The sequence below is a fragment of the Panthera tigris genome, chromosome E1 (genome assembly GCF_018350195.1).
Source record: "Panthera tigris isolate Pti1 chromosome E1, P.tigris_Pti1_mat1.1, whole genome shotgun sequence".
In the NCBI taxonomy this organism is placed as follows: Eukaryota; Metazoa; Chordata; class Mammalia; order Carnivora; family Felidae; genus Panthera; species Panthera tigris.
The window spans coordinates 49,877,603-49,900,273 of NC_056673.1; the positions used below are offsets into that span (position 1 = coordinate 49,877,603).

Here is a 22,671-nt window from a genome sequence, read left to right on the forward strand (position 1 = left end):
TTGGAAGGGTAAGGGGGTACCAAGAAGTGGCCCAGAGGCTGCAAGACACGCAGAGACCAAGAGGAGAAGGCATCACCCACTCCAGAATGGAAGCTGTAGTCAGAGGTGGCAGACGGGAGGGGAGAGGGAGTCTTGAAGGAACTCACAAAGGCACCCCGTGAAAGGACCAGTGATTGATCATCTCTGCACAGGAGGCCCTGGTACCTTTGTACAGCTCAAAGGGACTTAGATTAAGCAAAGCTTAATCTAATCGAGCATTGCTGTCATATTATTTCTTCTTCCCTCCCCTTACACTCCACACTGGAGAGGCTTAAAACATCAGCTTACGAGCAGAGGAGGGAAAAGTATAAGAAGGGAGTTAAGACCAACCATCCTGCCTCCCTAGCTTCGGGTCTCCAAATATTAAGCAGCTCCGACCTGGAGTGGGCATGGGAGGCTGGAGTATTGCAGTCTGCAAAACCCAAGAGTGATCTGATGGCGTGGGAGAATGAGTGTGTGTAGCACGACAGAGGAATGGTCATGGGCATGCGTTGTGCTTGCACACTATCGGGCCCACCTCATTGAATACATGTACTGCAGCTGAGAATGTGACTGTGTGTAACTTAACATTCGGAGAGAAAAAAAAATGCTAACTTACGTTTCCATGACACTGGGGAGCGGGAAACTGTGATAAAAAGTTGGGTTTTTCCTCCAAGTGAGAACTTTACTGTTAGCAAACTAAACACGGCAGAAGGAACTCGAGGTGGGAGGGAACATTTTTAAAAGCAGAAACATTAGAAGGCTCTTAAGAAAAGGCTCCATTGTACTCCAGGGAGGCGGTGTTCCTGGAACATCCCCCTCCCTGCCCCTAATTGGTTATGAAACACTTCATGTTGGTTTGAGTCTGCTGTGGGATTCCCTCCCGCTGGAATGATGCAAAATTGATCACTAGGCCAAAATGGCCCACTGTGAAAATGGATACATAGACCCTAGAGCAAGGGTGACCGGCAGAAGGAGAAAGTGAAGAGAAAAGCTATCTGGGGCAATCCTAACCTTGTGTCAAGGAGAAACATTTCTCTAAGAACTAGAATCCTGGGGCTTCTAATGATGGACAGGGGACAAGAAAGCACAGATCAAGAAGAGGGGGAGGGTGTTCAGCTTTTTATCAGATTTCGTACACTGGCATGATAGGCAAATACCGAGCCCATGGTAGATCAAAGCAGTATATAAAGATCACCATCCAAGAGTCTAGAAAAGAATTATGGCTTAGCCCATATCAACAGAGAGGAACCTCCTTATCAACATCTAGTGCTGTTTAAGAGTACCTACAGACAAAAGCAATCATATATTGTTTGTTTTTATTTTTTTGTAAGAATTTGTGGACACTCCAGCCCCAGATGCCAATGATCTCTTCCCTCTAGAGCCTCATTCAATTAGGAGGGGATTTCTCAACCTTGGCACTAATGATATCTCAGTGCGATCATTCTTTGCAATGGGAGGGGCTGACTTGTGTGCATTACAGGATGTTTAACATCATCCCTGGCCTTGACCTGGGGGTGACTTACCAGTCACACCCTTCAACTCCACCCCCGGTTGTGACAGCCAAAGATATCCACAGACATTGCCAGATCACTCGTGGGTGAGAACCATTGGATTAAAAGTCTTAATCCTTTATTTATGGTATGACAGTATGATTTCATGTCCGTTTAACTCTATGCTGGTCTTACACGAGATTTGAATTTCTCTGTTTTCCCGAGTCCTATCTCTCAATAGTCACTCTTACCTATCTCCAATTTGAAGAAAGCCTGTGATAAGGGTCGCACATCCTCAACAGGCAACCTATAGACCATCAGTGAGGAGTACCTGTGAGAAAGAGAGAGTGAGGTTGAGATTCAGGTTTCAAGAAGATAACCATGGACAAACGCATGTGGAAAAGGCAGCAACAATGTCATCCCCAATTTTGTGTGCATCTGCAGGTGGACGCAGCCATCATGTGGCTGCTCTTTAATCAACAAGAAGTCACTTTACTAAAGCAGAAGCATGAGGCGGCTCTTACAATAAGGGTCCCTTTTCCTCTTGGGGGGGATTGGGAGACAGAAAGGAGGAAACCGGCAGCATCTACACCTCAAGAAGGGAAGGAGCAGGATTACGTATCATCCCTCTTTGTGAGAAGAGAATCCACATTTAAGTAAAAAGGACTTCGTTCACCTCCAGGCTCCACTGTTAGGATTTGGCATTATCTCACCTACCTGAGCCTCAAATGCCATTACTGATAATAACAAAAATGTTAAGAGCCACCACTCACCGAGCTTTGACTGATGTCTAGTACTGGGCATGGGCTTTGTACACTAATGCATTTAATGGGGATGGTTTTACCCTCTAGAAAGGATCATGATGACCTAGGTCCTCGCGTGCATTGGGACCCGGCACATGACAGAACCACCAGGAACATATGTGAATTCCCTTACAACAGTCAGCTTCCAAATCAGCACATTGTTCTCTTATTTCTTTGCTGGGGTATCCTTTGGAATTGGACCTTTCTCTAATAATTAAAGTACTCGCAATGACCATAGAGTTAAAAATAAATAAATAAATAAAAGCTCAAGTAAAGCTTTTGTTTCTCTTCGCCATAATAAAAAAACACAACATATAGAAATAGAGAACGGAAAAACAAAACGATGAAACAAACTAACACCTATGTTTACCTTTCCTGCCGAGCAGCCTGGGGGAAAAGCCTCAGAATTTCACAGTGGAGGGGCTTCACTTGGGTGGGCGTCTTCACCTTCATTTCTAGCAGATAATCTTTGCCAAATTTGCTTTTCAGATGTTGTATGGAACCAATACATCTGGAGGTTGGAGGAAGACAAAGTCATGCAGGAGAAGAAGGTGAATCTATTGCCGGTGAATTTCAGCCTCGGGAGGCCAGAGCCATGCAGAGGGGGAGCAGGCAGCCACTCCCGCCCCTGTATGGGGATAACCCGGTGCAGGGAAATGTGCTTTGCTCAGGTCCCACTGGAGACCAAGTGTGGGTGTGGCCGGCCACCCACCTCAGCCTTCCAGACACCATGATGGCCACGCGGTCACACACGGCCTCAGCTTCTGCCATGTAATGCGTGGTCAGGAGGGCGCCTCTCTCCGTGTTCCTAAAGGTGGCCCGGATCACCTGCCTAAAGTTAGGTCAAGGGGCACGTTACCTAGTGGAAACGCTCAGGGCAAGACGAAAAGACTTGTAAACGCACCTCCATTGGCACCCACGAAGCAACTAGTGAATTCAGATTAGCAAGGAGTTTCGGAGGGACAACAGTCGTGTAAATAACCAAACTATTGGGTAGAGTATATCATTCAGAGCATGGCTGGGGCTGAATGATGTTAGAATATTCCTAAGGACTTGGGATTTTTTTTTTTTTCCTCCATAAGAACTGTGTATCAGGTGATGCTGCAGAAATCAAGCCTGAATAATAATAGGTGGGTTTGGTTGAGTATAAAAAGGGCCACGCATACCCAGAAGACCTACCAGGAAAACGAAATTCACTGAGTATTAAGGTGTTAGAATGATCTTTTTCCCCTGAATAAAAACTGGCTGTGATAAGACATTAGATCCTTCCCCCTTTAGTATTGCATTATCTGATAATGCGGTGTCTTTCACCTTATAAACAACGATTGTGAAGGTCAGTTGTTATAGGATTAATAAATTCACTTAGGGTTACTCATGACACCTCCTCACCACATGTGCTGCTGCCCCTCGGGGTCCATCCCCGTGGACGGCTCGTCCAGAAGCACCACCGATGGGTTTCCCAGGATGCTCAGCGCAAAGCACAGCTGGAACGAGAGGAACAGCGTGTCTGGGGCCGACATGTGGGGTGTGCAGAGGAACGCTGAGCCCCCCCTCTTACCTTCCTCTTTATTCCCTCGGATAAGGTCCTCACGGGCAGCTTCAGCTGGTCCCGAAGCTTGAGCGCATCCGCCAGCCTGAAGAAGAGGAGCAAGTCAATCCATATTACCGCCACACGATGGGGAATATACGTAGACGAATAGGCAAATCAGAGCAACCACTATATTAAGAGACATTTAAAAAAGAGTATTCTGAGTGATCGGGGCGCCTGGGTGGTGCAGTCGGTTAAACATCTGACTCTCGGTTTCAGCTCAGGTCATGATCTCACGGCTGTGAGATCGAGTCCCACATCAGGCTCTGCGCTGACAGCATGGAGACTGCTTGGGAGTCTTTCTCCCTCTTTCTCTGCCCCTCCTCTGCTCATGCTCTCTCTCTCTCTCTCTCTCTCTCTCTTTCAAAATAAATAAATAAACTTAAAAAAAAAGTTTCTTTAAAAAAAAAGTATTCTGAGTGATCATAAAATCGAAACTACCTAGGATACTTCATGAACCTTTCTTGGCGGTCAAATACATATTTTCAATGACTTCTTTCCATATTAAGAATAATATGAGGCAAACCATAAGAGACTCTTAAATACAGAGAACAAACAAACTGAGGATTGATGGGGGCTGGGGGAGAGGGGAAAGTGGGTGATGGGCATGGAGGAGGGCGCTTGTTGGGATGAGCACCGGGTGTTGTATGGAAACCAACTTGACAATAAATTATATTTTAAAAGGAGAATAATATGAAAATTTTCTCTCCAGCTTAACGTGTGAGAAGACAACACTGGACTGGCTTCTTGGTGACAAAGTCTTCTCCCACAAGAATGGAGTCATCAGTTCGGATCTGAATCTTAATCCTTCCTTAATTCTGGGTCAACGTCATTCCTACCACGTCCCTCCAGGAGTGAACGGGCGTGTCTCCCCCCATGTACCGTGTGATGGTGACAGTGGCGTCCCCCTTCTTCAGCCCTCTGATGGCGGCAAACACCTCCAGGTGTTCCCTCACTGACAGGTTGGGCCAGAGCACGTTCTCCTGAGGACAGTACCCCAGGAACCCGAGGGAGGCCCCTTCGCCACTCCCTTTCAACACCACCTGCACAGAAAGTTCATTCTCACATTCAGTCCAAAATTGTGTATACCTGTGTATGTGCACGTGAGGGCATATTTCAGGGATGCCCTTCTCTCACACCCATGGCAGCCAAGAGGGCAAAAGTAAATAAGGGATCACTTAGCTCTAGGAAAAAGATGGTAATAACGCCAGAAATCAAAAGGAAGATATCCCCCATTGTCGTATCCCTCTACTGTAGTTTAGACTTTATTACCAAGTCCATTACCTTGATTGAGTTCAGGGTCGCTTACTTGGTTGTCCGTTGCTTGACTTCCTTCACTGATCCAAACATTCAAAGGAGTTGATACTCATCGAGGATTCTATTTCCCCAATGTCAAATTAGCTATAATTATAGGATCTGTTTCACAAGTTTGTCGTAAAATAAGGCAGTGATCCTCAATTAGGGGCAATCCTCCTTCCAGAGGACATCTGGTAATGTCTGCAGCTGTTTTTGGTTGTTACACTTGGGTGCTGCTGGGATCGAGTGCATACAGGTTGGGGAGGCTGCTCGATATCCTACAAGGCAGAGGACAGTCCCTCACAATAAAAATCGTCTAGTCCAAAATGTTACCAGTGCCAGGCTTGAGAAATCCTGTACTAAGGTAATAAACGAAAAGTCCTGGGCACTAGTCTGGCCCACAGGAACCCATAAATACCGATACATAGCACTTTTTTATTTTTATGAGCTAGTCACTGTGCCATATGATCGCATTAACAGGTCGTGTGTACCAGGGCTTACTAGGTGCCAGAATCTGAGCATCTTATGTGTTTCGAAGTACTTTACCCTTAGAAAAACTGTATTTGACTCAGATATTAGTTTTATCATCCCTGTTTCACATAGGAGAAAACTAATGTGTGCATCGATTTAAAAACCTGGGCAGAAGGTCACACAAGGTAAACCGGGGGTTAAAGCTGGGATCTGCCTTCAGAACCCAAGCCCTTGACCTTGATGCTATATTCTCTCTCCCCAGTACAAAAGAGGAGACAACTAGTTAATGTGGGCTCACAGAACTTTCAATCTAGAGAGAGAAATGGGAAATAAAAGCACGTCAGCACATATGGGGATGAATTCTAGCCCCCGCTTGATGCTTTCAAGGCAATAAATGTGATAAAGAATAAAAAGCGAAGATCCATCGTAGCTACGAGTGTAGTCGGGGAAAGTCCTTTTGGGGAGGTGAATTTTAAGGTGGCAAGAAGGAGGTAACCAAGTCTATGCAAAGCCGAAGGAAGAGCACTCTTTGCCAATGGAAACATAAACCCAAAGATCCTAGAGAGGGAAGGTGACCAAAGGCCAATCTGAGTAAGGGGTGAGCTGAGCCCAGATCTTGCAGGGCCTTTTTTGGTCATAGTAAAGATTTTGGATCTTCCTATTTACTTATTTATTTACATTTAATTTTTTGAGAAGCGGGGAGAGAGCAGGAGAGGGGAAGAGGGAGAGAGAATCCCAAGCAGGCTCCACGCTCAGCATGGAGGGCTCGATCCCGCAACTCTGGGATCATGACCTGAGACGAAATCAAGAGTCGGACGTTCCACTGACTGAGCCACCCAGGCGCCCCAAGATTTGGGGTCAAATCTACCTGAAGGATGCTAAGTAGGATAGAGACACGATCTCATCTGCATCTTTTAAGGACAGCTTCGGCGGCCGTGTGAGGCAAGCGTAGAAATGGAAAGACAACTTGGAAACCTCTGTGGCAAACCACACCACTGCACAACCTCTCTTCATGATTGCTCCCTGGGCCCTGGATCTTGGCAATTCAATTCAACAAGTCCTCAGGATACACAAGTCAAAAAAAAACCAAAACCAAAACCAAAACCAAAACCAAAACCAAAACCAAAACCAAAACACCCCAAATCATTTGACCACGAATAAAGCTAGTGTTCAGCTTTACTTACCCAAACATTTCCTTTTAGTGTCGCTATCTTTCATTCGATAAAAAGGATATTAGAGATACTATGTAGCCCTTGTTCAGCACCTAACTATTTTTGGAATTAAGGAGAGAAATTTTTACTTAGTTCTCTTCATTCAAGGCATCAATCAATGGATTAATAAGAAAGGATCCTTTACGTGTTTTTAAGATTGTCATCGGTGTTCATTAGTTAATGCTTGTTTTAGGCGGCGTCAATGACCAGATTTCTGTGTGTTTACTGACCTGCCCTGAGGTTGGATTTGTGTCTCCAGTTATCATCTTAATAGTTGTACTTTTACCAGCTCCATTGTGTCCTAAGAACCCTATGACTTCACCTGAAAGAGACAGGTGGGCTCAGAGTTATTGCTTCAAATAATTACAGCACAAACAAAGACAAATACCACTGGAGGGCTCACGATGTGTCAAGCTCTGTGTCAAGTGCACGAATATAGTATCTCACCTATCCCCCTCCTCCCTCCCACACACACCTAGCTTTGTTATTGGCTTCCTTTTATGGCAAAGAAACTCAGGAGGGATATGTAAGCTGCCCATGGTCGTAGAGCCAATAAGATGCCGAGCTGGAATTGAAACAAATTTTGATCCCAAAGTCTGTTGCATTTAAGGGGCCCTTGTCCAAAATGTGTTGTTTGCTTGAATGCACAATGTACTGCTGGGCCCCTGTGAGTTCCCTCCTGTCCACAATCCCTGGGATGAAGTAAATGATATTACTTTAAAAGCTACCCCAGCCTTCTTAATAGAAAGACTGCCTCTTTTTGTTTTTGTTTTTTGGAGTTTTATTGTTTTTTGTTTGTTTCTCCCGCTGTTACGCTTTTTTGTCTATTTGCCTGTTTTAATAGAACAGACATAGCTGTCTTCTTAGGCAAAGAAAAAAAAAAACCCACTGTTATATCATCACTGAGGCTTCTAAGCAGGATGGATGTGCCTGTGCCTGCTGACGAGCTGGCTGCTTTGTAGAATCATCAACAGAGGGCCCCATATTCAGGAACTATTATTCCCTCCCAAAGAACTCATCTCCAGAGATCAAGCTAGCTCTGCAAACAGTTGAAACTGCTTTCTCCAACCTTTTTTAACACAGAAGGAGACATTTCTTATGGCCACTTTTTTCTTCCTCTTGGCAAAACATTTCCTCTTCTTGCCCGCATACTCCTTCCGCAGACAGCTCGCAATGATGACCGGTTTCTGCAGAGACAGTCAAGTAACAACGGGCCTTTCTTCTCACCTTGAAATGAGGGAGTGTTCCACACTCCCTCCAGCCACATTTTTCCCTGTGCAGAGTCATGACTCAGACAGGTCCTTTCCCCAGAAACTGCCATTTTCAAGTGAGCCCTCCCAGTCTGTCGCCCTGTAGGAGATAACATTTGCACCGTATCGCATGATCTGTCCTCGCCCTTCCTCTGGAAATAGGAATAGACACATCCACCCACCCAACAGGGCTGTTAAGACACACACACACACGTACACACATGCACACAAACACACATACGCCCCGGATACACCGTCTCGTCTTGCAGCAAGCTTTACTCAGCTCACAAAACTCACAAAGTCTGACTTAGGTTTTGTAATGTTTAGCTTTGCTTCCCCAAACTGCGACCCTGAAAACTAAATTAACAAATCTGTGTCCGCGAGCACGTGTGTGTATTTCCCTTGTTCTCTCATCGTTGTGGGCACTGCTTAGTCACTGATGTCAAGTACTGAGCTACGTGGGTGACGATGAAAGAACCTCAAAGTGTTTCTCAAAAGACTGAGATGGGGAAGTAGCCCCCTTTCTTGGATGAAGATGTTTAGTGGCTCGACCTCTTCGACATCGGCAACCGTCACTGCATTTGTGGTTCTCATCCTTTCCATCTGAACATCTTTATCCTCCCCTTCGGGTTCTTCAGGGTTTGGACAAATATCGCTGCCTCTTGGAGAAATTCTAAAACCAAAACAGTCTGTTAATAACAGGTTTCCAGTTGAAAAGCTTGTCGCAAAAATAGTGAACATTCTGCAGACTGCTCGACCATTTGAATAGATGAACTCTGAGTACAACGCAGGCTCCATTTTTCTGCTCTCTACTGTCTGCCTTGCAAACAGCCTGGTTTCCATCAATGAGGCAACTGAGGCTACTCTTACATCATCCTTGCTTTCTGCCTAGGTTTAATTTTCCTCGTCAGTTGTGGCTTTTTTTAAAAAATAATAAAATAGTACATACTCTCTGGCAAAAGATTTGGGGCCACCATTTGCACGAAAAAGGCACCTAGCAACTGTAATTTTGACATGGATGGAATTCTGAAGACCTTGCAAGAACTGTGGATTAAAACAGTTGGAATCAGGGATGCATCCCAGAAAATCCAGGGCACAGAATCACCAGTAAGTGAGCACTGTCTTTTCCTAGGAATAGGTCAGAATCCCCCATTCCTGATTGTTACCAATTCAATTCAATTCAATTCAATTCAATTCAATTCAATTCTTTGCTTCATCATCCCCACCACTGAGGACTGTGGATTCTCAGCTCCCTCCTTCATACTGTTACAAATTACTGCTGTAAACAGATTTCCTAAAACATGGCTGTCATCTTGTCATACTCCTGCCCTAACACCTACTTCGCACTTGAACTTGATTCATATTTTGTAAGTTAGGCGAAGTTTCCAAACCACACCGGTCTCGGTTTCCCGTTATGCAATCTGCAAAATCTCCTCTATGCTTCTCTATTCCAAAACCCTCCAAAATTTAGCTTCAACTTAATTTTCTATTATCATTTGACACAAATGTAAAGTTCTTTCCAGCTGCCTTCTCAAATCTATAGGAAGGTGGTGTTTATATCAACTTTTGTTCTTTTGCTCAGACTATTCTATCTTCCTGGATTGGCTACACTTAGCCATTATTTTCAAGATTTGACCTCTCATATATAACTTTCTTCTAGTACGTAAGTGAAATTACAGTATTCCTTAATTTTTTGGGGTCTTATGTGTGCTAATGTGGCTTCTCTCACTGTAGCAAGCTCATTAAAATAGCATGAATTATAATAATTTTGTATAGTACACAATTCCTAGAAAACAATCCCGTGCAGTAATTTTTACGTAATCAATTTAGGCATATTAAAATGTTTTCCCCAATGAGTATTAAAATAAAACATGAAATTTTCTTTGAATTTTCTCAACCTGAACACAGGATCTTTTCTCATTAATTTCTTCCTGAACTTCATTTCCAGACACCGGAGAACAAAAACAAAAATGCAAAAGTGAAGGTAAGGCTAAGGGGAGAAAAAGACAATTAGTATTAGAAATCGCCATAAAAACAACAATTTCAGCGCTGGAATTTGTTTAAGGAGTTTGAGCATATGTACAAAGGTAGGTCTGATAACATTTTCACAAGTTTGAAAGAGAATCTAATGCCCAATGAAACTCTCAGAGCTAACTTCACTACTTTTCAGAGAAACCACAACAGACCAGATAGTAGTAAGTTGGTACTAGGCTATTCGTGCCATCGCGAACTTGGACTTCATACTCAGTGTCAGATGATTTTTACACACATATGGTCCAGATTTTAAAGCCCACGTGTGCGTGCATGCATGCGTGCGTGTGTGTGTGTGTGTGTGTGTGGTGTTGTTTCAGACGCCTAAAATGCTGGACTTTTAAGGGCCAATATCAAACTTTTTAACTCAATGCTAAGCATCCAAATGTGTCCCTCTCATGCAAAAACATTTAAATGGAAATGTATTCTTACTATTAGCAGGGCCAGAAATCCAATCTGATGTTCTGAAGCTCCTAAATAATCCGTGGAGTCGGGAGAAATCTGCAAAATGAGGCAAGGCATGTTTAGATGAACCTCTATCTGTTCTTGAATCTCATCTCATCTAAGATAAACGAATGTCCATTAAATGACCTTGCCAGAGTTTTCTCTTGTGCATCAGGTAAAAGTCAATTTCTGCGTAATGTGTCTTCCTTGGTTTCAAGGTCACTCAGTGTCCTGTTATCCTGTGCTTGGCTCTAAGCTCAGATGCTTCTATACACTGCGTCAGCAGGATTTGTCCTGACCCATCAAAGCCATGGGCAGGATTCATCTTAAGACAAACCCTCTCCCCTAATTTCACCTGCCTTGCTCTCTACATCTGCTTTCCTTCTGTCTCTTCTTGTCCAACGGCCCTGGAACCATTATGTTGCTCTGTCCCTTGCTCCACCGGCTCTGAGAATAGTCCTGACAACCCCTCATGCTAAAGACAAAAGCTATTCGCCTGGAGTTTTCCATGGTTGTCATTAGATTTACAATACACAATAATTTTATGTGCATACATAATACACAGGCATAATACTTAAGCGCATGATTTTCATGAGAGTCACAATATGTTTTGAAACATCCCCCAAATCTTTAGTAAATAAAGAGTAAAGAGCCAATTTTGTTTCTTGAGCTGTGTTTCCCAGGACATTTTCCTGAACAATTTTAAGCTAAGATAGTGAATCTCTACCACTGCCATCCACCGTCACCACCATCCACCGTCTAGAAAAGATGACTTTTTTTTTTTTTCTCATTGAACAGTTTGCCAGGACCCTGGCGTTCTTTCAGATGATCTTGCTCTCCCACGTGCCTTGGTCACCCACTTTCAATAACTGGACCACATCCCAAATCAACTTCAGACCCCCTAATCTTTGCCCTGTCTATCATGTTTTATTTTTTCAGCTTCCTTGCTCTACTCTCCTTATTCCGTGATTTGGAGTTGGTAACCCTCCAACCCACTGACCCAACCCCTTTCTCACTGTCCACAAACCTCCTAATTTCCTTAACTGCGTCATTCCCTGGTCTGTTGTTACAATTCCTCCTTATACAGAACTGCTGCTCCTTTATCCTTTTCTTTGTCGGACCCACGCGGCAAAACACTAACCCTGACTGAATCCAATGCCACCTGCCCTGAACTGCATCCGAGGAGGAGGCTGTGATAAAACAACAACAACAAACCAACAACAACAAAGGCATCAACTTTGTTGACTTCACTTGAAAAGTAGGGCAAGGACTCTTTTAGTACTTCCTGTCAGTGCTACTGACTACTTTCTGAAATGATTGCTTACTATTCTCCTCATTCAACTACTTTTCCATCTCCCTGTTATTCTTTTCAGCAAAACCAGAAGTCGCTGTCTCTAGGCCCTGTACCCCTTCCTCATTTCACATTATCGACTAAGCTTCCTCTTGTTGGGTTTTGTGTTCAACCTCCGTTGAGTTCTATCTTGTTAATATCACCAATGGCTTCCATGTAGTCAAATCCAGCGGTCTCTTCTCGGTTGTCAACTTTTAAGACCTCTGTGTTAATGGCTGAATCACTCCCTCCTTCCTGAAACATTCTTTATTGTCATCTGGCACACAACCCAGTGTACGGATGCTTTTAGTGTTTAAGGAGGGTTTCTGAGAAGAGATTCTGGCACACAACGGTCCCCCATTTTTTTCTCCTACCTCATGGGCTCCTTCTCAACCTGACTTGCTGACTCTTCCTCTTCCCAATCTTTAAATTTTGGAGTTCAAGGCCAAACCCTTGGCCCAGTTTTTATACTGACTCAGGAGGTTATATAATCTGGCCCCATGGCTTTAGATATCACTTATATGCTAATGAATCTCAGTAACCACATGCTGAATTTCAGACTCCAACATCCTACCGGCTACATATTTCCCACCGCATGCCTATTAGGAACCTGAAACCTAATATGTCTAAAATGAACAGAAAAAGCACATCTCATTAGCCTCCCACTAGGGTCATTTGTTCCCAGGAGAGAGGGTTATCATGAGAATTATAACATTCCACTACTGTGGAGTTGCCTTTGACCTTCATGAACCAAGGCAGAACTTCCTTATTGACTAACATGACCCTTGCCTATGATAAGAGAATGATCTCTCCAAAGACAGAGGCTTCAAATATGGTACAGATAAGGACTCCACCTACATTTTTACAATATTCTAAGCTATCTCCAATGGCCACGCATTTCATGACCCTATGGCAGGTGTGAAATTACTTACCTCGGAGAAAATGAATAGAGAGCCAATCAGTGTGAAAGGTGGAATTAATATGGTGCACAGAAATAGCCCTAGAAATCCATATTCATTTAGATCCGTAGCAACTATCGAGAAGATGGTGATCTAAAAAATAAAGTGCAGCCTAATTTCACTAACGTGAAAGAATCTGAATTCTAGGATGTTTTCCGAGAGAGTGAGAATTCATCTCACAAAGGTTCCCATTTTCAACTTTTGCCTCCTAAGGCCATACTGCCACCATGTTTGCTTTCTTTTTTTCTTTGTGACACGAGATTGTGTCACGATTCTGTATTGGAGTGACTGACATTTGTAAGACACAACAGGGCTTCTCAAATTCAGCGCGTGCACAAATCAGCTGGAATCCTTGCTGAAATTCGGATTCTGACAAAAGGGCTATTTCTTACACATTACTCTGGATTTTTTTTGCATTTCACAGCAGGTCATAGACACCTGTCTGGGTTTAGGCACACCAGCTATTTCACCTTCATAGCTGCACAGTATTTCCTTGACTGGATGTGCAAGGATTCCACGGTTTTGCCTTCAGAAAGTATGTTGTTTCCATGTCTCTGCCCCTGTAAATGATGGTCTACACAAACCCTTGTAGATCGACACTCACCGTCTTCAAGGAAACATTCTGAGATTCTGAGAAGTGTAAATGCAGGTTAACATTTATGTGAATTCGAATTTTCAACAGTTACTAACAGATAATTTTTCAAAACGATGGCGACACTCTATTTTCTTATAAACCATGAATCCGTGTGTATTTTATGCCTCCTCACTGACACAGGGTGCTACAATTGATTCCTGCAGGTGTCTTTGTTTTATTGCTGATATTAAGCAAACAGCTGTATAAGCTTACTATGTTTTTTTGTTTTTAGTTTGGTTTTTAGTAATTTGTCCTTCCAGTGTTTATACTTTTTACTGGGCATTTTTAAAGAAATTGTATGGTGTTTTCTTAATTCATGCTGTTTTCCTCTGCTGGTTTGATAGCTGCTCATACTGAACCATCATCACAATCTGAAATAAATCACTGGCCTGCTTTTCCTCTTCTTTTAAATTCTTTCTGGGTTTTCTTTGTCATGTTTTTGTTTAGGGAACTGTCCTTGATTCTCCAGGCTAATTTGATTTTTTTTTTTTTTTTTTTTTTGCTCTTTCTTAGGATTTGTTGTTAAAGTTATGCTCGCTTTATAAAAGGAACTATTACACTTTGTGGATTTTTAAAATATAAATATGTTTGGGGCGCCTGGGTGGCTCAGTCGGTTAAGCGTCCGACTTCAGCTCAGGTCACGATCTCGCGGTCCGTGAGTTTGAGCCCCGCGTCGGACTCTGGGCTGATGGCTCAGAGCCTGGAGCCTGCTTCCGATTCTGTGTCTCCCTCTCTCTCTGCCCCTCTCCCCGTTCATGCTCTGTCTCTCTCTGTCTCTAAATAAACATTAAAAAAAAATAATTAAAAAAAGAAAAAGAAAAAAAAAGAAAATATAAATATGTTATAACCATGATTCCCAAAGCTATGCAATCTTCATGGATGTTTAACAGAATTCAGTGGTCCCGACCAGTGCTTTTATAGCATTTCTTATTTTCTTAAATTCTTTATTTTAGCTTATTTCTTGGTTGGATTAATTTCATCCTTAAATGGTTCATCTTTCTTCCACCAGCTTTATTGAGATATTATTGACATATAACATTGTGTAAGTTTAAGATGTACAATGGGATGATTTGACACACATATATATTGTGAAATGATTACCAAAATAAGGTTGGTTACCACATCCCGAACTTCACACAGTTACCATTTTGTTGTGACAATGAGCAGATTTAAGAGCTACTCTCTTAGCAACTTTCAAGTAAATGGTACAGCCTTGTTAACTATAATCATCATGCTGTAAATCAGATCCCCAGAACTTACTCATCTGATAACGAAATTTGTACCCTTTGACCAATATCTCCCTATTTCCCTCACCCACAGCCCCTGGTAACCATCATTCATTTCTCTGTTTCTATGAGATTGGTTTTTTAGGTTCCAGATATATGTGAAATCATACACTATTTGTCTCTTCCTGTCTGACTTATTTCACTTAGCCTAATCTCCCCAAGGTTAATCCTGCGAGTAGCAGGATTATTATGGCTGAATAATATTCCATGGTATGTATATATGACATTTTCTGTAGCTATTCATCTGTCAGTGGATAATTAGGTTGTTTCCACGTCTCGGCTATTGTGAACAATGCTACAATACACATGGGGTGCACGTATCTCTAAGAGATAGTGATTTCATTTCTTTCGAATAAATACCCAGAAGCAGAATTGCTGGATCATATAGTACTTGTATTTTTTTTAATTTCTGAGGAAACTCCATACTGTTTTCCACAGTGGCTGCACCAATTTACATTCCCAGTAACAGTGTAAAGGATTCTCTTTTCTCCATATCCTTGCCAGCATTTCTTATCTCTTCTCTTTTTGATGATAGCCTTTTTAACAGGTGGGAGGTGATAGCTCAGTGTGGTTTTGACTTGCATTTCCCTGATGATTGGTCACATTAAGCTTATTTTCACGTACCTGTTAGCTATTTGGATGTGTTCTTTAGAAAAATGTCTATGTCCCTTACCCATTTTAAAATCAGATGATGACGGTGATGCTTACTTTGCTATTGAGTTATTTAGGTTCCTTACATAGCTTGGATATTAACCCCTTACTAGATCTATGGCTTGTAAATATTTCCCCCATTCCATACATTGCCCTATCATTTTGTTGATTGTTTGGTTTTCTGTGCAGGAGCTTTTTTAGTTTGATATTCTCCCCCCCTCCCCCCGCCCCGTTGATTTTGCCTTTAAGACATATATTCTTAAAATTATTTAAAAATGATTTAAAAATAAAATGATGTGTACTGAATGCGTACTTACAATTAAGAAGAAAAATGACCAGACGCCACTATTTTTCCTCCCATTGCGAAAAATGAATGAAATCACGTATGTCAAGAAAACCAGGGAAGAGACATATCCAATACTACACAAGATCTGAAAACAGAAATGTTAAGGTTGGATAACATAACTACTCTCCAGGAAAGTAGTCAGCCTTAAGCCTCACCTTTCCAAACCATGCTATAGGAAAGGTAACGTGAATTTCTTTAGTTTAAGATTAATCATGTTACGGCATTCATGAAATGCAGTCTAATAAAAGTATCTCATAATTTTTACCACTTACCTGAACTAACAGGTTTTGAATTACAAATATAATCTCATCTGGGCTGAACACATAATCCATTATTTGCATGAGAAGGAGGATTAAGAAGTAGAGTGAAATATCCACCAGTGCCTGGCCAAACCAGTAAGCAGAAGGGTAGAGGCCTGAAATCCGGAGCTGGGAGTGAGCTTTGCTCTGGTAAAGGAAAGGAGGCATCATCAAAACTGCTGAACAGTTGAGAAATTGCAAATATGTGGTCACAAAATCATTCACTTTTGTCCTGTGTCCCTTTCGTATATCACACCGATTTAGTAACTGACACGGTCACTTGCCATACTCCTCTGTCAGGGGGATCAGTGGTGCTCCGGACCGTATGGTGACGTCACCATCCAAGAGAGAAATGCACTCACATAACCAGCTCACGCTCCACCACCACATGACTGGGCATTGCCTCAGTGAGAAAATTCCTGTTCTTTTCTTTGCAATGCTACCCTTCCTTTTGCGAGAACACAAATTGTACACAGATTCAAAAGATGTAGGTTTGCAATTTCCCGTAAGACTCTTAAAATTTATGCTGGATGTGACAGTCCATTTATAATTGGCATTTTATTTTAGGTCCAAGGAATGCTTTTCTAACAAGTCAATTTCATTACACGCTCTTTAGGTTGGCATAAGAAGACATCTGCTAAAATTAATAACATAAAAATGGTCTCGATTTATTGCCTTGAAGTAAACCACATCGTTCGCTATTACATAGGAAAACGAGGAAGTTGATTTCGATACTGTGACCCACTATAAGCTACATTGTTGCAGTGACTGTCTTAACACAAGGCTTAAAATGTTACTTGAATGTTCCTAACAGTGAAGCACAAAAGTAATAAAAAATTTTAAATCTAACATTGAGTCTATGTAAAGACATTCGTTAGGAAAACAGTTGGAATGGAGACAAATATTCCGGAAAGGGGAATGTACCCAGAAAAAAAGCAGGAGAGAGAATAATAGTGAGGGCGTGTTAGAGAGCTGGACGTTTTCTGTTCGTTGATGTGTTTGTTTACTGAGCACACCATGTGCCTGACTTTGTGTTGGTCATGGGGTTCTTGGGGAGTTTGAGTTGCAGTGAGGAAGGTAGATAAAAGCAACATGGAAATAAATGTAGCAAAAGCTACATAATCAAAATTGTTCACATTAAAATTTAAAAAGTGGGGTGCCTGAGTGGCTCAGTCGGTTGAGCGTTTGACTCTTGATTTCGACTCAGGTCATGATCCCAGGTTCATGGGATGGAGCCTTGCATTGGGTTCCGCACTGGGCACAGAACCTGCTTTGGATTTTCAATCCTTCTCTCTCTCTCTCTCTCTCTTTCCCTGCCCCTCTCCCGCTCTCTCTCAAATATAAAATAAAATAAAATAAAATAAAATAAAATAAAATAAAATTTAAGAAGTAAAATTAAAAGTGTTAAGATAAGGATCACGTGAGAGCCTTTAGGAGGGAGATGAATTGGGGGCACCTGGGTGGCTCAGTTGACTAAGTGTCTGACTTCGGTTCAGGTCATGATTTCACAGTTCGAGAGTTTGAGCCCCATGTTGGGCTCTGTGATGACAGCTCAGAGCCCGGAGCCTGCTTTGGATTCTGTGTCTCCCTCTCTCTCTGCCCCTCTCCCACTCATGCTCCATCTGTCTAAAAAATAAATAAACATTCAAAATTTTTTTTAAAAAAGAAGGGAGGTGAATTGTAATTAGTCTATCTGTCAGAGAGGGTTCTCTTGAGAAGGACCCGAGTTAGGATCTAAGCAGTGAGTGGGAGTGATACAGGTGACTGGTAGGGAGCATGGCAGGCAGAGAGAATAGGAGAGAAGACTTGCGTGGGTACAGGTGATGCTCTCGGGAAACTGGGGAGAAGCCAGCAGGCTAGACATAGTCATCAGGGTGACAGTGATGTCATCTCAAAATGGAGAGAGACATCCGGGTCCAGACCATGCATGGCTTTTCAAGCTAGGCAGCAAGAGTTTCATTCTTACCCTTCGGTTTGGCAAGAAACCACAGAGGGGACTTAGGCAGGTAATCAACGTGGCTAGATGTGTGTTTTTAACTAATTGCTCTGTCACACGGTGTGGAGAGTGGATACGAAGACTAACGGGGATCCACACACAGTGAACAGCGGGAGGCTGATGTGCTCGTTCAGGAGAGAGATGTTAGTGGCTCTGACTAGGGTGTTGAAGGAGAGGGTGGGGGAACGTGGAAAGATTCTAAACATATTTCAGAAGCAAATTCCGTGACATCGCCATTGGCCGGCTGTGGAGGTTAAGGAGAAAGCCGTATCAATACCATGGGACTGCCAATTAAATTTGAATTTTAGATGAATATCTTAAAAAAAAAAATGTTTAGTACAAGTATGTTCCAATGGAATGAAGCTCGAATGAACCTTTAAAGGGGCCATCTTTTCCAACAATAAGGCAAAGTGCTGTGCTGAGTTGGTTAGGACTTTGAGTAACTTGGTGTAGTTTCTGAAAGTGAAAACCATCCCTGAGTGGGGCATTGTGATGATGTCAGAAGGTTGCGGTCATCCATAACAAGCTCAGTGATGAACCAGATGAAGGCTGCCGTTCCCTGTTAGCTGATGGTACCTCCCAAGCTTCCTGAGGTCCCAAATTTGTTTAAGAGAAGTAACCTTTGCTTCATATTTGTCAACCTTTTCTTTTTTTTTTTTTTTATTTTTTTTTAACGTTTTATTTATTTTTGAGACAGGGAGAGACAGAGCATGAACAGGGAGGGGGCCAGAGAGAGGGAGACACAGAATCTGAAACAGGCTCCAGGCTCTGAGCTGTCAGCACAGAGCCTGAGGCGGGGCTGGAACTCACGGACCGTGAGATCATGACCTGAGCTGAAGTCGGCCGCTTAACCGACCGAGCCACCCAGGCGCCCCTTGTCAACCTTTTCTTAAAATGCCTGGCGATGCATTGTTGCAAGCACACAAACTGGGCTCACCACCTCCGTGTAAATGGAACGATCATAGTGGAGAAGGGGTCTGTGAGTAACAGGAACACATAAGGACTTTGTTAACTCTTCTTACTTTATAGTCGCTGATGCTGCTCATTGCAATGTAAGGAGTAAAGCAGGCGGCGACAGGGATCCAGAAGAAGGCGTTACTCAGGTACTCGTGGTCATAAGACACGTGCTCCTGAAATCGTGCAGAACACATGAGCTAATGGCGGCTGGATGTATGGTTCATCTGTACTTAACTAAACCATTCAAATAAGTGAATTGGTTGAACCCCCAGAGCACTTCCCAAGGTCCCATTTGCAACTTCTTACCCACACTCTTTCAATCCCGTGGTGCAGGAACCTGGGCATTTTGAACATATATCCTGCTTTACTGGGGAAGAAGCAAACTCCACGGAGTTGTCCCCGCTGGCTAAGGTCCCACAGTTAATAACTCGTGAGGCCGGCACAAAGCCTCTGTGCCTCTGACCTCATCATGATGGCAACATTTAGCCGATGTTTTAATAGACAACAGAGTGGGTGTGCTTTCAGTGGAAGAGCTATCTCGCTACGCTCAGCAACTGGGGCCAAATCAGTTCAGTCCAACATTTACAAAGAGTCGTTCCTTTAGCGCAACGAGGTGTGGAAGTGGCAAGTTCAAATGCCTTCAGGGACCTGGCAGATATAGATTTCTTGAGGAAATAGGTGGTGGGGCTGGGAGAAGAATGGCCAGCACACCTCTACATACGGGCAGTGAATTTAAACAATTAAAAATCCTACGCAGGGTAAGGAGGGCCTTGCGCTTTGCTAGAAGCCTTAGTTTAATATGGGATTAGTTGTCTCACTACACAGCACGTCATCTGAGGTCAGGTATCATGTGTTACTTCCCTCTCCTCTTAGCCCCTCCTAAACCTCAGTGCCCTTCTGAGCACATAAAAACTGCTCAAGATGCTTATGCAGAGATTCAGCCCCGGACACGGTAGAGAAGACACCAAGGACCCATTTCATATCTTTCCCTGTGGTCACCCTTGTAGATTTTCCAGATCTGGGAGATCTTTGGGAATGGAAAAATCGCAATTAGTCTAAACAGCCAGCCTCCTTCCTCACAACTTGGTTTGTAAAGGACATGCTATGTCCATGTTATATCATACCCCACCAAAGTCAGAGTTTGGTAGGGGCTCAGCCTGGAGGGACCCCCAGGGACACCGGACGTCACTGGGTCATTTGGTCAGTTGAGGACATGCAGGAGTGGCTGGTTAAGAACACTTCCGAACGTCGAGCTCTGTGCTTTAGATCCAAGGGGGATGGGCTTGCAGAACTGTAGGAGAATGCCAGAAGCTGGGTGGGGAAATCAGCAGGGGATGCCCAAAGAGAATTTATCAACCATGAACTCGAGGTCAGCTGGGCTGGTGGGTAGCAAATACTTTGTAGTTAAGGCATCTTTGTAAAGGCAGGAACTCAGGGCGGGTTATCTGTTCATTCTTGGGAGTGCTCTCCTCTTGCCTATCCAGATTATTCACTAGCCTCTTCAAACATAATAGCCAAGGAAACATATCATCACTTCTTTATGTGGCAGTTTCCTTAGATGTGTAATATAATAATGATAATACTGTTCATCTTAAAAGTCTTATTAGGACATTGAAATATGATAATACATGTAAATCACACGGTAAATGTTCTAAGTATCTGAGGTTAACTTGGAGCCTCCTGTTGTGGGGAATAAGTTTAGGAATTCTCTGAGCCCCACGTGGATGGGTTCACAAGGCATAAAGAATTACAAAGCCACAGGATGCTCACACCCAAGTTTGGGTAAACAAGATTAAGTAAATAGGTATCGAGAAGGCGGGGCAAAGACCCCAATGCAAGGGTATATGAGGTAAAGAAGACTAGGGATTCTGGACGGATACACCCCGCAATTTAGTACCATAGCAGAAAGCTGCTTTCACTGGAAGAAAGGATCAAATCAGGTAAACAGGTAAATAGGGCTATTGGCTCTGCCTGGTGAAGCTGCCCAGAGCTAATTAGCAAAAGAAAGGTTGACCTTGAGGTTACCTGCTTTATCTGTCTTATCCCCTAGGCTGGCTAAGATAAACAGACATGGCGCCTCCTGTCTGCTGTTAACAACCATCTGCCCGGCAGCAGGATTTTGTTTTGTATTGACCCAAATGCCTAACGCCGCGTATCTTCCAAACCCCCTTTCCCTCACACCCACCAGTTAGTGTTCACAGATTTATTGTCTCTTTGTGCCCGTCCATCACCATGTTTGTAAGCATGATCCTAATAAAAATGGAGCAAGGCCCCTTAATCGGGGCTCTTGTCTTCTCCTGGACATTAGCCAGCTCTCATATTTTAATCCTGCATCCCGCTTTCTTGTCTAGCAAGACAAGAAATTCTAGACCCAAAGTCTATGACATCCTGTGAACAGGGAGACAGTTGTTTCTTCTCAAGAGATTTCAGGAGGAAAGACTCTTGTGATGTGGTTGGAGAAAACGACGCCATAAAGTGCTTATGAGGAACGTGGGGCAGCCCTCATCACACCCCAAATCTCTATAGCTTTCCAACAGCGTGCAAGAGGCACTCAACAGTCCTCAGAGCTCTTTCTGAAGAGGCACAGGTTACAGCAGGGGTGGAAGTTGTTAAACTACCTGCATGATGGGCACATCAAACAATGAACAAGGGAAACTGGAGAGAGCTTGGCAGTGAGGACATCTTGGCAGCGGCTGAAGGGAAATTCTGCTCGGCAACATCGAGCACATCTTCATCTACAGAAGGGACGGGGGTCAAAGCCAAGCACTACCGGAGACAATCACACAGGTCACCAAGGCTGTGGTGACAACATATGTAGAAGCTACCAGTGGCAGATGCAGCTAGAGAAGGAAGCGATGTCTCCACGGCACCATTTCTTTCTGTCTTAATCTCTCCATCCTTCCTCGTGGCTTCCAGCGCCAGCAACATTTTACTCAGAAGGGAGCAGAAAGAGGGGGTGGGCAGGGCGTCCAGAGCAAGATCAACTCTCTCCTTTCTACTCCAAGATGTTAAACAATAAAAGGGGAAAATAAAGGCCAAAGTCCACCGCAGCTCACCCACGCCAGTCCACATCCATTAGGTCAACAAAGTGACCCCATGGTGTTTGAATTGGAAAGGACATTGAAGCTTTGGACAACACTGGAATCATTCTTAATAACAAAGAGCGACCAGGAAACTACAGAGTATTCCCAAGGTATCATATCAAGAAGGTGAAGGGAGATTCAACATGGCGGGGTATTAGATCCGCACCCCCCCCCCCCCCCCCCCCACTGTGGAGATTCTGACTCAGGATGTCAGCAGACCTGGAAAATTATATTTTATTTTTTTTAATTTTTATTTATTCTTTATAAGTTTATTTATTTATTTTGAGAGAGAGAGAGAGCATGCACAAGCAGGGGGGAAGCAAAGAGAGAGGGAGAGAGAGAATTCCCATGGTGACGGTGCAGAGCCTGACGTGGGGCTCGAACTCACCAACTGTGAGATCCTGACCTGAGCTGAAATCAAGAGCTGGACGCTTAACTGACTGAGCCACCAGGCGCCCCCCAGGAGATTAGATTTTACACAAGAACTGCTTCTAGTTTTAATTCAGCCCGGCCTCTGATCTACTC

The 22,671-nt window shown here is 43.3% G+C and overlaps 1 protein-coding gene across 1 annotated transcript in view; it reads right to left on the bottom strand.

The window, feature by feature from the left end:
• LOC102963693 (ATP-binding cassette sub-family A member 9) overlaps positions 1-22,671 on the bottom strand; it is a 62,697-nt gene that overhangs the window by 2,249 nt on the left and 37,777 nt on the right. The window contains 15 exon segments of the mRNA XM_007073434.3: positions 1,763-1,842; positions 2,685-2,825; positions 3,027-3,146; positions 3,704-3,798; positions 3,873-3,948; positions 4,785-4,945; positions 7,111-7,202; positions 7,950-8,067; positions 8,683-8,803; positions 10,029-10,120; positions 10,594-10,662; positions 12,868-12,987; positions 15,783-15,896; positions 16,084-16,257; positions 19,129-19,236. Coding sequence (XP_007073496.1) covers positions 1,763-1,842; positions 2,685-2,825; positions 3,027-3,146; positions 3,704-3,798; positions 3,873-3,948; positions 4,785-4,945; positions 7,111-7,202; positions 7,950-8,067; positions 8,683-8,803; positions 10,029-10,120; positions 10,594-10,662; positions 12,868-12,987; positions 15,783-15,896; positions 16,084-16,257; positions 19,129-19,236 — 1,681 coding nt within the window.